Genomic DNA, 16,052 nt, shown 5'->3' on the forward strand with positions numbered 1-16,052 from the left:
GCCAGCATTAGGCCATTAACAAAGCACAGCAACACTGCTTCCTCTGTGGTCCATTAACTGCTAATTGAATTCACTAGCTCAGGATTTTTAGTAATGACTTCATTTCTCGCCGCTTCTGCAGAAATTGGGATTACCTCACTCTAGCTGTGTGTGGGTTATGTATACTATGGAATCAGTTAAGGTTAAGGTTTGAATGTCATACAACAGAGAAAAAAGGTGTTGAATATGGAACACAGATTGGGTTTTTGCCTGTCAAAATGAACATGTTAAAGTGAACTATTGCATTTAAAGACTCAATTACATTATGGGCACTTGAATAAGAACTTTGTCATGTAATTTGTCAATGTGTACTGTCTTTTTGTGGTTATACTATCCCTTGTAATACATATGTCACAGGTATGTAGGACTGCTGTAGGACTATGATGTAGGACTGCTGACCAGAAAATCTAACTAAAAAGCTAACTAGCTGGTGAGTGCAAAAGACGTTCTCCCTTAAAAACGGCCACTAGGTTCAGTATAATCTGGTTAGCTGGTCAGAAAAAAGCTACCTGATGGATGTTATAGCCTGTGCGTTAGCTGAATGGACCGGTTACAAACATAACCAAAAACGGTAGGCTATTATAAAAGTATTGGAATGAGCACAACTTGCTAATTAAATATCAAAATTAAATAGACGGTCATTTTAATGGTTTTTTGTTGTTGTTGGTAAGAAAAACGTCAAAAGCAAATTTCCATGGCCATATATTTTCTGGCCAGCTTTTCCAGTTGAAAACATTATATTGTTTCGATAGCAATGTTTGTTAGGGGACACAATTGTTTGCGAAGCAATAGCTTGCATGGCTAGTCCTACCTTCAGGAAGAGAATGGGAGTTTTATCAAGTTTTTTAAAAGTCCGTTTTTTTCTGGAATGCAGAAGCATAGCCTCACACAGCCGCCTGATCCCGCAAGCTAACATTTAAACGCAACACCGGATATCAATCTGATCAGGCTGTGACCATTAGGACATGGGGCGTTTCCAATCTGAGTTGGGAAAAGTCCATTCGAATGCGATTGAATCGACCTTCAACCAATAAAACCAACAATACACATGACGCAATACCAAAGCACGATAATTCACAAAAACAAATAGTATACTGTAGGCTACATCGATCAAACAAGCACATGAACAACTGTAGCTGATTAACATGTCTGAAAACACTTATTGGCGTCTTTGTCACGAACATTTGGGCATAACATATTCGAAAGAATAATTCGATTTAATGATGCGCGAATCATGAACGATTCGTTTTTTTTAACAGATCTGTTCAGTGAACTTTTCGGATGTACGTAATCCCTGCTCTGGAAGATTCCTTTAGGTGAATCAATTATGCACTAGAAAATCACAAAATAAGTCGGAATGAAAACTCATTCATCACCAATGCTTTAACGCTAGTCACAATCCCCTGTAATTTCTACTATATTTGTGGAAGCATATGCCTCCTCTTAGAGGTCTTCGTCCGATCCGAAATGTTGGCTAGCCAGTATCGAGCCGGACTGTGTCCCTGAAATTCCTATCCAAATCACTCACTGGATCCGACAGATTACGTTTACTTTTTACATGCTTTTGTTATAGTTCATATGGTTTAGCCTGTTTCATTTCTTAGAAAGTTCTCTCTAATTTAAACGGCAGAGAAGTGGTCGGTTGTATGAATACACTGTGCATCTCTCTCCAAAATGCTCGTCTTCCACTAAATTGTGCGCATTAATTTATTTGTTAGGCTGGATGTGGGATGTCTTATGTGAACTGCAGTCCAGAGCCTCCGGGCGTCTGAAAGTAATTTGTCGATACCGCTCACACAGAAAGTGAACCGTTGGATATCATGCCATTGCGAATAAAATCTTTGAAATGCCGACTATTTACAGTCCTAAACACCACGCCTCCTAACATAAAAATATCTGATCGCATATCTCCATAGAAATATTTATAAAATAGGCGACTTGAACCGCTGAATATGACTAGGCATTATTTTTGCAAGTTTAGTGGAAGCTCAAACCAGACATGCAGTGAGAATCTATGAACACTCAAATCACCTGTCTATAACCAACTGCAACGCATAACGCAGTTTTGAATCATATGATGTTTATTTTCAGGATATTTTCTTCTTATGATATAATTTCGGATATAGTCGGTATTTTTTCACACGGATCTGAGAACCACGCTTGATCTGACTGGCGTCAAGCCTACATAATATTGTATCCGACCAAGTCGGTTTAAGGATCGGATTTCGCATAATCGGATTTCGGTTGTATCCGTGAAGACCTCTACCTACACTTCAGTTTTAACATGGATGACAAACAGGCCGAGCTATCATCTTTAAGTTATTGAACATTTTTAAATGGCTCTCATATAAGCATCCACAACTACAACTTTACCCAAATCTGAAACCGGTGGTGTTCCAGTATTAAGAACAAGAGTGGCTGCGACTCTGCATGAAGTATGAATTATTATGATATCATAGCACTGGTTTTTGATTGCAGCCTATGATGTGCACGCTGTGCATAACATTTTATTGCTGACATTCATGGCGGCCTACTAGATTTGCTTGTGATATTATTTTCTGTAGACTGAATAATTTGGTTATTGTTGGGGAAATTCGGTAACATTACTATTTCTGTGAGTCCGAGGCTGGAAACATTAAATAGAGTGCTATTATAGTAAACAATAAGGTCCCACCATGAGATAGAATTGACAAAAAGATGAATAAAATTAGTCAGTGATTCAAAAATAATTATCTTTTAAAATAACTGTACTGAATGATTCATTCAGTACAGTTATCATTCATTTGATTCGGTTTAGTACTCATCACCTAGACCACACCCATAATTGATGAAAATGCGCTGACTGGCTCGTTAAACGGTAGCCGACTCCAAACTGAAGTCTACTCATCATGACCATACTAATAGCCGTGCAGCGTTTGAATCAGGGCTGTCCAATCCTATTCCTGGATATCTACTGGCCTGTAGGTTTTCTTTTCAACCCCATTTGTGACTAACCTGAGTTAGCTTTAGGCCTACATGCAGCTAAATATTAGAATTAGGTCAGCTAAATACCAATGAATCACTGTGACATATGCATTACGAATGATACCGTGTAATCCCTATGTAGGGTAGCCTAAGAAATAATGTAGGCTAGACGTAAATAATTTGCCACGATAGTTTATAATCAAATGCCATTTGTCAACAAGTAGGCTATATTCAAAGCATAGCATAAATAGTGTTTCATTTCATTATCATTTTGAGACTCAAAAACCCAATTGACAAATCATACAAGCTCTGCATTTTTAAGGCCCGTCAACAGGATTGCATTTGTGGGAAATGTTCTACCTCCGTGGGCAGCGATGAGCCTTTATTTTCCTTTTTGCTATGCAGCTACTGACGCTTGTAGCTACCCTATCCTCAGCTAATATTCCTCGTCCCTGGCCTGACTTGATACCGCTTCATACCCGGTCTACTGGGTGGTGGTCTCCGTCTCTAACCAACAAGCAATTTTAACAACAGGTAGTCAGTCAGTCACTCAGTCAGAGATATTCGCGGATAATGTAACATGAATCACTGACTGGTTTAGATTTGCACGCAGTTGATAAACCACAGCGCTTTTTATGGTTCTGAATCTGGCCAAGATCAGGTTGACTAATGGAAAATCAGATAATGAACTATCTCTAAATCAAAAGGCTAAATATGCTAGAGAAAAGTCAAATGTGCAGGTTGTTCCCCAAGTGGAAAACCTATGCACACTCCATGAAAGCGAGGCAAGTGCAGAAGGGTGTTCTTTATATATTACAGTCCCAAGTTTGTGTAGCCAGAAGCTCAACATTTGGTTTACTTTATGCTCTACAATTAATAGACATTTATCAATAGTTGATCATTCTCTTAATTTATTTGCTCGAAATATAATAACATTTTAGACTACTGAATGTCAACAAATGTCAACGAATGCAAATAATTAAGAAAAAAAATGGCAACTGAAAAATCGGGGTGTGTGTGTGTGGGGGGGGGGGGGGGGGTGTAGATTTTTGCACGCAACATTTGCTGCTGCATGGGGCATGGGTCCAAACTCTTCAATCAAAACACTTCCCCGCACTTCAACATTCTTGACATCAAGGTGTGTTCAACAGGTATTGCATGATCAGACAGGACTTAAACTTTTATAATATCCTTCACTGCCTGAAGTAAACCTAGCATGGAAAAGAGCAGCGTATGAACACAATTTCCCTCTCAGACTGTGATTGTTTGATATTTCATTTACCATTCAGTTCAATTTAATTAGTAACCATTGTTCACATACCAGACCACTTTACAAGCACTGCGCGGACTATAGCAACATTTTTAGACTACACGTGTAAAAGTTACTTGATTTACCAGCTGTAAAGACAGATGCATTTCTTCACCTAATGCATCCCCTGCAAGGCTCCCCTCTCTAACTCCCAGTCCTTGGTGCTTTGAACATTTTCATTCCATGTGTGCTAGAGGGGCCCCTGTATTTATGCTATCTGCAAATGGCTGCAGGCAGTGCTGATTACACCTGTTGCCACAACATTCCTCTACCGAGGTTAAGCTAAACCTTTCTACAGCACGGATCATGCTGTAACAGTCCCACTACTGCCCTGGATGGAGACATAGGTATGTGAAGCGAGTTAGGTGATTGGACGCTTAGAATATGTTTAAATAAGACTCTGATTTGTAAGTGCTTACAGTTACACTATTGCACATTACTGTATGATCAATAATGCACAATGTTTGATTATGGTTTAATCATCCAAATAAAACTGTTTCCCATTCTTCATCTTACTGATATGCTGTTTTTATCTAGTCTCTTTCATAAATTAGATTGTTGCTTTCTTGTGATCCCAGTGAGTAATACACTGTTCTGAACTGATCTTTTGTCCCTACAATGTAAAACAGGACAGCATGTGTTCCATTCCAATAACATCTGCAGTCTGGTTGTTATTAGGAAAGTATGAGGTTTTTAATTCAAAGTGTTTGTGTTCTGCTTGAAGATCAAAACAATGGGGCATCTACAGTCACTCACAAGGTCACACAGACCAATAACATGAATTAACATTAATGAATTAACAATGAATGCAGAGTACACACAGATGATTAAATACCTACATGGGTTATTTTTCAGTTATTTCCAAGATTATCTGTATTTCTGGGGAGGATATCAAGCTCATGGTTACTGTTGCTATCCATTATGAAAGAACTACTGTCTTGAGTGTCTTCCTTTTTTTGTATATTTCTTTACACTGATTCAGAGAACATATGTATAAGACGAAAAGTAACAGTCAATGTACATAACAAACCCGACGGAGCTTCTGTGTGGCACGTGGTAAATTAACAGCACTGAAGAATGTGTTACTCTTCGGCAGGACTATGAGTTAAAGATATCCTTTTGAGAGTTTTGTGTGGTAGTAATTCACATCAGACAGGTGTGACCAACATGCACTGATGACCTTTGGCAGAACAAACTTTTCCCTCAAAGGAAAGGCTTGTTCTGGCTTAACCCCTCTCGGCCTGTCATATAAAGCCATTGGGTTCTGGGCTACATTACAAAAGGATCTGCCTTTCTACTCTGAGGTTGAGCCATGGAGCCAGAGTAGAACTCAGTGATTTCCCTTCCACTCAGCGAGATACACACAGAGATTAAGGGGAGATGGGGAGAAAGAACACTATGCAGCTCCAATAAAAGACTGAACATATAGTCCAGTGACTAACATGGAACCCTCCAGAATGACCTGGCGTGGGAAACTTGATGCTCTGTTGCAGAGAATGAAAGTGTAATTCATGAACTGACACTTAGACTTTAATCACTGGCTATCAACTATCTATTCTAAACAGGCTGAATAGGAGGAATTCTGTAAATCATGAGATGAAAATGAAAGTTATTTTACTTCCACACTGCTGCAGGATTTTATTTTGTAGTGGTGGCAAAATAATTCAAGAGGGGAGTGGGGTGGACTGGCAGCATTATAATGCAGGTAGGTGGTGGTGCTGTGTAGAATTAAGCATGGGAAGGAAGCAAATTACTTTTCTGTCTTTAATCTTGTATTAAATTACTTTCACACAAATTGGTCATCCTCCCAAAACTCTAATATCCTCATACAGTTTGAAGTTGTTGATGTATTCTCACAACTCTGCAAGCAAATTATACACAGGACACAGTTTTGGTCCAGACCCACATTTGTATTTTTTTTATTATACATGAAGGGGTTCAATATTAATATTATTTGGATAGTGTACACTGTACCATATACACAGTCATGTACATTATTGGCACCCTTGATAATGATGTGTAGACACTCCAATTATACTAATAATAGAAATTCTAAGCTAGGCTTGGGTGTTATATCTGATACCATATCCCAGGAATATTTAGAAATAACCCCAATAACAATCTTCTCTATCAATACTGTTGTAACTATGTAAGGAAAAAAATATATGGGTAATGTTTATGCACATTTAGTCTAAATCTTGCCAATGGGGGATGGGCAATAGTGGTCCTTTTTTTAAGGTACTAATCTAAAAAACAGACACTGCCTTGTTCCACAAATGTGGCATATCAAGTTTTTGTGAAGTGATGGGTAATTCAGTGCCAAAGTAGCATTTATCTTTTTTTCCTTTATTCTTAATTCTTACCAGCACTTAAGGTCAAACTGGGTTAGGGGTGTTGACGTGCAACATTGTTGTAATAGAGCCCCCTTTAGCCCAATCAGTGTAATGTTGTGTAAATGGCAGATCTCCATGTCATCATTAACACCAATTTCATGAAGTTTATGCTATTGGTACAAAATTATGTGACATTTGTAACCAGACAATTTCAACCAGTGACTGAGTAGCGAATATGTCAAGTTCTCAAGCTCACCAGACTTTTTAAGTACTTTTACCAGGCAGTGAAACACTCACAGCCGGATAAGTATAAGCATAAATGACATTCTTTTACTAAGACCATTTTCACCTGGGACTCACAGTGAGGATTCCAACACATTTAAGGAAGAATGCATCTAAACTCTAAGAATGCTTCAAAGAAACTAAGCAATGCTTCAAAACAACTTGACATGCATGTAGAGTGAAGAAAATGTTCTGAATATTATATTCTGTACTCATACTAGCTCATATATTGTACCCTAGCATGCAAAAATGACTTGTTGAATATATATATATTTTTTAGATATGCCGTGACTGTTCCTTGTTGAAAAAGGGGCCCTTTCCGGTTTGAATAAGAACCCCTGCAAGTTCATCTGACACAGCATATAATCATGGATAGCTCCAGGCTCAATAGTTTGCCGCCTTCTCAGAACGATAGACCAGAGGCATCAGTATTAGACAAAGAACCCGTTTTTAAAAAGACTAGAATGGGGGATTGCTGGGGTCAAACACAGACAGAAAACACTTCTGTATTGCTCCCTGGGGCACACCAAATATGACACTGTGTTTTCATGGCTGAAATTGTACAAGAATGTTTGAATGAAAAGACATTTAAAAATGAATGGGAAAGCACAAATCGCATTCAACTGCATTACTATTATTGCCTGCCGCTTTTAATCTGGGATTCCTTTGGACAATGCCTTGTCATCATAATAGACTGCTCTTGACTGTAAAGACAGTGAAATGGGTGTGATACAACAGCACCATCTGCTTCAGTCGCATGTAAATTGTTGGCAATCCCTGACTTTATGAGGAGTATATATCCTCCAAGTTTTCCACTAACCTTTAGAGGGTCAGTTTGAATTCCAAGTGCTTAGGGCTCCTGTGGGGGGACTATAGGCTCTTAATAATGGGACACCCGATTACTGTTTTGTGTCTATTCAGATACCATGAGGCAATTTGGGGAGGGGGGAGAAAAATTACATTCTATGAGTTCCGAGAACAAAGAGCTTGGGAATACCTCCCCTTCCTCTTCAGGCACACGTGCCCAATGGAGTTTGTCCTTGGGGAACCCTGATGCTCTATTATAATGAATTCAAATCCATTAACAAGCTTATAGCTTTCCAGCAATATATTTCAACTAAGATCTTTGTGAATATCATGTCATTAGCTTTTTATTTGGATCAGAGCTACTTCCCCTCAGTGGGCTTGGATTGCCTTGCGCATATCAGAGATGAGAACAGATAAGCAATGCCAAGAGAGATGTTAGCTCTTCCATCTTCATGACAAAAAGAGTTGTCGGCAGGAGGAGTCACCATCCTGCCTTGCATTTGTATATAAGGAACCCCACTTTACAATACCATCTCTAGGAGTCCAAAGGAATTCAGACAGAGCAGGAGGTATAGTGTGCATAACAAAAGAGACAAACAACCCCTTTTTTTGTCCCAAAACAAGGGCGGAGCCTACTAGTTCACTGTAGGCTATCACTAAAACCATAGAAACCCTCATGCATTTCAATAGGTCAATTTTGGCATAACAGAGAGAGTACTGTTGCCTAGAGCACAGTAATCTCACTCCTGTTGTCAAGGCTTTCTCTTTAACATTGAAACAATATAAATCTAGTCACCACCTTTGTCAAACAAACACTTTTTATTGTTGTGGTGAATTGCGCTATAATGAAAAAAATATTGTTTGAGAAAATGAAGACTGGAATATATTTTGACTCTTAGGCTGACATCTTAATTTAAAGGAAAATGGTGGTGTTCTGTGCCATTCTAAAAAAACTTTAATGGAATAAGTGACTAGAAATGTAATATATATGTAAAACGTGGTGTTTCTCAAATCAACAACTGTCATATGAGTAAAAGTGAAGCAAAACTTTCAGAACCTGAGACATTACTAACCAGAAACAATACAAGCCAAGACGTGATTTTGGATTAAATGTTTGTTGTGACTGTTAAAACAAATATTGTCCGGTTGACATTATAATATCTTTACCAAAACATATTCAAATAAACTCAAGCCGAAATTGTATGATAAACGAGTGGAAATCTCACTCTAGAAATGGTCTCTTCCAAGGAAGTGCAGTCTATTTTTTAGATGAAAAATGTATTGTGTAACCGACTTTATAACAACAACAAAAAAATTTAGTGACCAGAATACATTATATTTGGAAGCCAATTTCATACTTTTTTAGACTGTCTCACCACAATCCTTGCCTCTTACCAAGTGAATGACACCTTCTGACCATGGGTGTTCGGTTTTGCAGTGGTTACAATGCATCACTGATGGAACTTGCTCAATTAAATTCAACCAACCTTAACCACCTTAAAACTAGACTCAATATTTCAATTATTTCTGTGGTTGGTCAAAAAGGAGGTATGAAGAATATAGTAATACAGGTTTCTTAGCACATAACACACCTCCATGATTTCACATATGAAAGTAGAGTGTGACTGTTCCCGCTCAAAAAGATCTCCAATATGTGTTGTTTGATATCCCTCCATACAATCCCTTTCAGTTGGTTTGTTGTTACATGCTAATGTAAACAGAAATGTGATGTTACTGATTATGTAAATGGGGATAAGCCAATCACAGTAGCACAATTGCGACTCCCTTGGAGCAGTTTTTATATATGCTATTACCACTATTAGCTTTGTTACAATATGCTAACAGTTGAGCTAGTGAAAACATTCTGTTACAGGCTAACACTACTTTTAACCACTGTTTGTGGCCTAGCTAGTTAGCTAGCAGGTGAAGGTGGTAGACTGATCTAAAAAACAAATACATGTATGGCTGAAAAATGTTATTATAAATATTATACATATTGTTAACATGCCAGAAAAAATATTGTTCAATTACATAGAAAATCCTAAAACATTTCATCTGAGACAACAGATTGAATGAGAGTAAATCAGATTGAATGAGAGTAAATTAATCTAGTATGTTCACCAGTTTTGTGCATATCTCAGCCCACTGATGGAGTTATTCATGAAGCTGTAAATGGTATCACTCACTTGTAATATTAGCTGAAATTATCACGGCCATTTTGCCAGCCGTTATCTCAATGATACAGTAAACAAAGACACTACATTGTCTGTCCCACTAATGACAGAGAACACTGAAGGAAGGGTTAGTCACTGTAAACATTCCACACCACAAGCAGAATCCTGGATCCTCCACTTGTTTCTGCACACACGGCCCTCCAACTTGAAAAATAACAGGACTACGCCCCGTTGGCTAGCTAACTCTCATTAACCGCATTTGGATAAAAGGATAGGTAGCATTTATCTCCTACCCCTTTTCTCAAGAGGCCTAGAGAAGTGGATTAAAATTACATTTAGCTGTGTGCCCCTAATCAGTTTTAAAATAAATAAAGACAGCGCCACTATACTGAAAATCATTACTGGAATGACAATGTAGTCCCACATCCAGATGGAGAAACAGATACCCCTGAATTTTTGTTTGAGTTGGTTTATAGCACTAGAATAAAATTGTGGAAAGACTGAGTAAATACAATGGTATCTTAGGGAAGTTTGGCAAATTAAAATGAAAATAATTTGCCTATCCCAATTTCATATGACGAATAGAAAAAGTCAGTCAAACACTAAACAATGACTTTCCTTGTGCTTTCAGTGCTTTCCAGTACTTAGAAATAAGTAATAGCTGTCAATGTGAGTGGAAAATGTAGGATGCTGGGAAAATGTTGCATGTTTGTTATGATGTTATGATGGTGTGATAGAAGTCCTTTAAAAAATCTGTATTAATAAGGGGTAGGAAAAGTACAAAAGGAGAGAACATTCCTAATTTGTATGAGAAGCTAATAGGTTAGTGTATTAAACTGCACACATATTTTCTGTGTCATAATTTAGAATTGAGACATTTTATGATGTCAACATGGCTGACATGTCCTCTCTCAGAGCTATGCAGTGTCATTACAACTGTATTAACTTGTACCAGTGTGGTGTCACACAAATAAAGGGCTACCCTTCACTTTGTAAATATGACCTCGGTCATAAACATCTACAATAAATGATTTCCATGTTATTTTGTTATTGTTCCAACATATCAACATATTCCCAGTGCTATTGGATTCACTATTATGTTGCTCCTTAACGTTTCGCTATTATGTTGGCCCTAAAAACACCTCATTAAGAATAACATTTAAGGGTAACTGTTAAGGTTTACTTAGGGTAAAGATAAGGCATGACAGTACTGAGGTTAGGGTTAGGATAATGTGTACAAAGACAAAAAAACGCCAGTCTAAACAACACAATTCCCCAATAAAACATTTCTCACCTCTTGCTGGAATCTAACTTGTAAAAACAGAAAAACATCCATCGAATGGAAAGTCATTTGCAGAAAAGCCCCTAACAAACAGACATTCTTTTTAACTACAATTACATTCATAACTGCCCCTACTAGCCTGTTTCTGACCATAAACAGCACTTCTCATATGTTGACACTGAATATAATTGCAAGTCATTAAGTACTGGGATAGCACTAGGATGTTCACATTGAACATAAAAGAACTGCTGATATGTTCTTAGTTAATGTAATTGTGTTTTCCAAAATTGTTACATATGCACGTAATTCTTGAGTGATGAGTTGCACAAAACCCTTGTGCAAACTAAAAATATAAATCGGCCATTTAATTTTGCTTTAACGGTCTGAACATGCTTGTTTTTTTGTTTTGACGTGCTATCTATCATGTCAAAACAAAACCAGTTACAGAGAGTGAGAAAGTAAATGAATACATTTCAATTTGATTTCTCTCAGGGAAAAAAACAGTGTGGTCCCCAAGAGAAAAGGGGTCACATTAGTCCATTACCAAATGAAGCGACCCACTTGCTTGACAAGTAATATCAGGTGTGACACTGAGTGGTTTCTATTCCAGAGGGTGGTGGGGGTTGGGTGTAGGAATTGTGTGGAAACAAAAACAGATGCATCTCCACAGACTAATTGTTCTAAAATACTTTCAGGGCCCTGTCTTTCAGCCCTATCTGGTCTGGGTCAATCATTGCAGCATCAGTATTTGAGCCAAAGGAGTTACTTTTACTCACCTAAAAAATAAAATACAAATACAAAAAAAACGTACCTGTATTGCCGAAAAACAAAACAACCAAATTCCCATCATGCTGGCTTTGGGATTTGATCTACCAACCTTTTAGTTACTGGTTAGATGCTCTAACTGCTTGGTTATCTGCCGTGCCTACATGCAGTATTGCTAGCCCGCCCAGATTTTTGACATTTAATTTTAGCAGGTAAGTCAATGGAAAACCAATTGACAATTTAAAATGAAAACCTACACAAAGGCATCTAATAATTAGGACTGGTAAAATGTAATCTATTTGAAAGTGCATTTCCCGCTCTAAAATATTTCTAGCCTACATTACTTCCCTTTTTTCATTGTTTTGTGGTTATTTTTAAGCTTTTTTAAAAGAAGAGCTGTTCAGAAGCCAAATGAGCCAAAAAACGACTAATGCCCATAATTCATAGGGTGTTCCAGTAGTCTAAGCATCTGACTCTGGTGCACACACACTACTGCAGCGTGGGTATGAATCTGACATACTCCTCTTTCAGCTACTCTATCTGACATACTCCTCTTTCCAGCTACTCTATCTATCTGACATACTCCTCTTTCCAGCTACTCAATCTATCTGACATATTCCGCTTTCCAGCTACTCTATCTATCTGACATATTCCGCTTTCCAGCTACTCTATCTATCTGACATCCTCCTCTTTCCAGCTACTCTATCTATCTGACATCCTCCTCTTTCCAGCTACTCTATCTATCTGACATACTCCGCTTTCCATCTACTCTATCTATCTGACATACTCCGCTTTCCATCTACTCTCTCTATCTGACATACTCCGCTTTCCAGCTACTCTATCTATCTGACATACTCCGCTTTCCAGCTACTCTATCTATCTGACATACTCCGCTTTCCAGCTACTCTATCTATCTGACATACTCCTCTTTCCAGCTACTCTATCTATCTGACATACTCCTCTTTCCAGCTACTCTATCTATCTGACATACTCCTCTTTCCAGCTACTCTATCTATCTGACATACTCCTCTTTTCAGCATACTCCTCTTTCATCTTTCACCACCTGCCCAATAAAGCATAAAATGCCCTAAAACAAATAAAACAAAGTGATGAGTGTTGTAGGGGCACTTGTTAAAAAGTATGTGGAGTTTTGGTACACCAGGCTGTGTATAATTTATTGAATTAGCGAGTCTGTTTACAACAATATAGTATGACATATAAAGCCCATCTAGAGCGAAAAGTTAGCTTAATTCATTTGGTGACAGATTGTCATTTATGTCAGAATGTCATTTGTGCTACAGAACAGAAAGAATGTAGAAGATGTAAAATAAGACCTCTTGCTTTGTAAGCCCCAGTAATTACTGACTGAGGGTTTCTCTACTGACACCTAACGCCACAAACAGAGTACTCAAAACCTCAGCTTTTAGTGGGTTGCAGGGTGGCCTAGTGGTTAAAACATATGACCAGAAAGAAAAATGTTGATAGATTAAAGATGCTTTGTTCTGTCCTGAGCAAGGCAGGTAACAATTTTTTTTTTTTTTTTACTATTAACATGTTAAGATTGAATTTGTGGTGGGACACCAACTGGCCTTTCAGTTTAGAATGGGATTTATTGAAGATAGCTAAGGTTAAATAAGGTTGCCTATAGTGCTTCCTGAAATTACACATATAAAGGTGAAAGAAGCAACGAGCTCAACTACTCAAATGTATTACCATGGGGAACTACAGACATAAATTACAGGCCCACCCTAAAGGCCTTCTAACTTCACTATCTTTAAACAAGAGGCGATTGGCAATGCAATTTAATCCACCCAAAAAAGAAACTTTACACATGTAAAATGCTATCATCACAGGTGATGCTCTTTCTTCTGCAGTTTGAATAAAAAAACCTGAGAGCGGGTGACATTGACAGGTGAGGCAAATTGTAATTTACTATGAAAGGCACATCATGTGACCCACTGGCAGATGGAGAGGATCTTAATGACCACTCCCAAAGGTCTATTCAGAGCACCACTGTGTTTTTTTGTTTAAATAGTGGGACTGGTGCATATGGTTAGCTTGGGGAAATGTTATCTTTGAAGAAATGTGAAGAATATAAAAAAGCCCAACAACCACACTTCTCCACCCCACATCACTCATACTCCAACACATACAATTGACTCACCAAATCAAATCACTCCCACCCCTCACCCCAACACCCCTCACCCCTCGTGGTTCATGCAATTGCACCCATTAAGCATATGAGAAACACTTACATTATATTAGCTCTTACGGGTATGAAATACTTACGGCGTACATGGGGCACATATGTAAAATGTACAATGGAAGGGGACCAGCGAAAAAAACATCATGCATATCCATCATTTATAATACACAATGGTATAGTGCAATCCCTACACAAAAATGCATGCAATTTAAAACGGCAATACCAGTGCAGTAACTGCAGTCAACTTATTATTTTTCCTGCAGGAATTGCATAAAATATCTGCAGACATCTGTAGTTCAACTATTAATTGCCGTTACACACTTTTTTGTATTGGTTTACATTTTGTTATTTGCAAATATGTTATTCGCCAAATCAAGTATCTGCCTTAAATATTATTTGACATTCCTAATTTCAGAGCCATGATACTGCTATTGTAAAAGCGGTACAAGTAATAATTTATCGTGCTTTAGACTGGGGATGCAAGGCGTGACCTGCCTCTTGAGTGCACAGTGCTGCAAGCACTGTTGAGTGCGTAATGCACTTGATATGGAATAAAGTTTGCCACACGAATTAGGATAAAATGAAAATTATTGTAGTTTACTGTAGCAATTATTGTACAAAAAATAAGGACATCTCTCCCAAACTGAGACCACATGACATTATATTACCTGGAGAAACCACCACTACTCTCCCAGGATGTGGCAAGAGATTGTACAGCCTTACACTTGTAACGATTTTGATCTTATTAACGCAGTAGTCCTCTATGCCCAATAATGGTAAAATGCACAGAAATATATTCTAATTACAACACAACTAAGTTTGTCTTCAGAAACCTGAAATCAATATTTTCAATCGATTGGCATTTAGAATAAAGATATAGATGCTAATTATAACTAGGAAAAATAAAACCATGTTGTTTCACACAAGGTAAGAGAAAATGCGTGATACAATACCTTGGTAGAAAAGCGCGATGAAAATGGCACACATACAGTTGGAAAAGCGCATCCTGGCGAATGTCAGAGATCCTTCTACAGCTGTAAAAAAAACTAAGTTTGAGAAGATTTACGTTACTTCCTTCAGGTCCGTTCAGGGTTAAATGCTGAGATATTCACAAAGTACGGTCACAGGCGAATGACATGTGCTCTCTCACTTGCTTTAACAGGTGAAAGAAAAGCGGGAGCGCGAGTGAAAGACCGGCAGCGCTCTGTATTTAGGGGTAGTGCAGCAACTCCGCCCAGAATCAACTCCACCATTGTCTTGTGGACTCTGCTGGGAGGTTGGTTGGGGGTGTGTGATGGGGTACGCAGGATAGGGTGTGGGCTAGCGCTTACAATGCAACGAGTTTCTTTTGTGTCTCCTCACCCGGAATTTTCACGCTGAAGTAAATGACAATAGATTATCCCATTCCTTTAACCTCTAAATTCTGATTGCAGTAGCTGATAGCAAAGTGATACCGCAGGTGTTCAAAGTAGCACCCCACTAACGTTTACTTTCCAAAACCAGGTGAACACATTTCCACAAAAAAAGTGTACTGCAGTGTGTGATTGAGATGCGTTTTAAGCCTGAGGTGAAATGCTGCTACATGTAGCGCTGGTTTCACAGACATGGATTAAGCCTAGTCTAGGACTAAAAAATCAAGTTCAATAGAAAACTCCATTGAGCTTGTTTTTCTAGTCCTAAAGACTAGGCTTAATCGGTGTCTGCGAAACCGGCCATAGTGTGGTGGATGGTTTCTGTGATGCAGAAACTCGAGTTCATATCTGTCTGTTAGTATCATAGCTTACCTTGTCTGGTAGTGACATTAACAAAGCACCACCTTCATGAGGTTGTGTTCTGATCAGATAAGAACAGATTTTTTTGTGAGTGGTTGTATTTCACAAGATACCTATCA

General features: G+C 38.3%; 1 protein-coding gene across 1 annotated transcript in view; it reads right to left on the reverse strand.

Annotated features, from left to right (window-relative positions):
• LOC105005787 (CD166 antigen homolog A) overlaps positions 1-15,364 on the reverse strand; it is a 39,282-nt gene extending 23,918 nt beyond the window's left edge. The window contains 1 exon segment of the mRNA XM_010863965.5: positions 15,115-15,364. Within this exon segment, the coding sequence (XP_010862267.2) occupies positions 15,115-15,166 (52 nt within the window). The 5' untranslated portion in view covers positions 15,167-15,364.
• Positions 15,365-16,052: the final 688 nt, after the last annotated feature.

The sequence above is a fragment of the Esox lucius genome, chromosome 1 (assembly GCF_011004845.1).
Source record: "Esox lucius isolate fEsoLuc1 chromosome 1, fEsoLuc1.pri, whole genome shotgun sequence".
Classification (NCBI taxonomy): domain Eukaryota; kingdom Metazoa; phylum Chordata; class Actinopteri; order Esociformes; family Esocidae; genus Esox; species Esox lucius.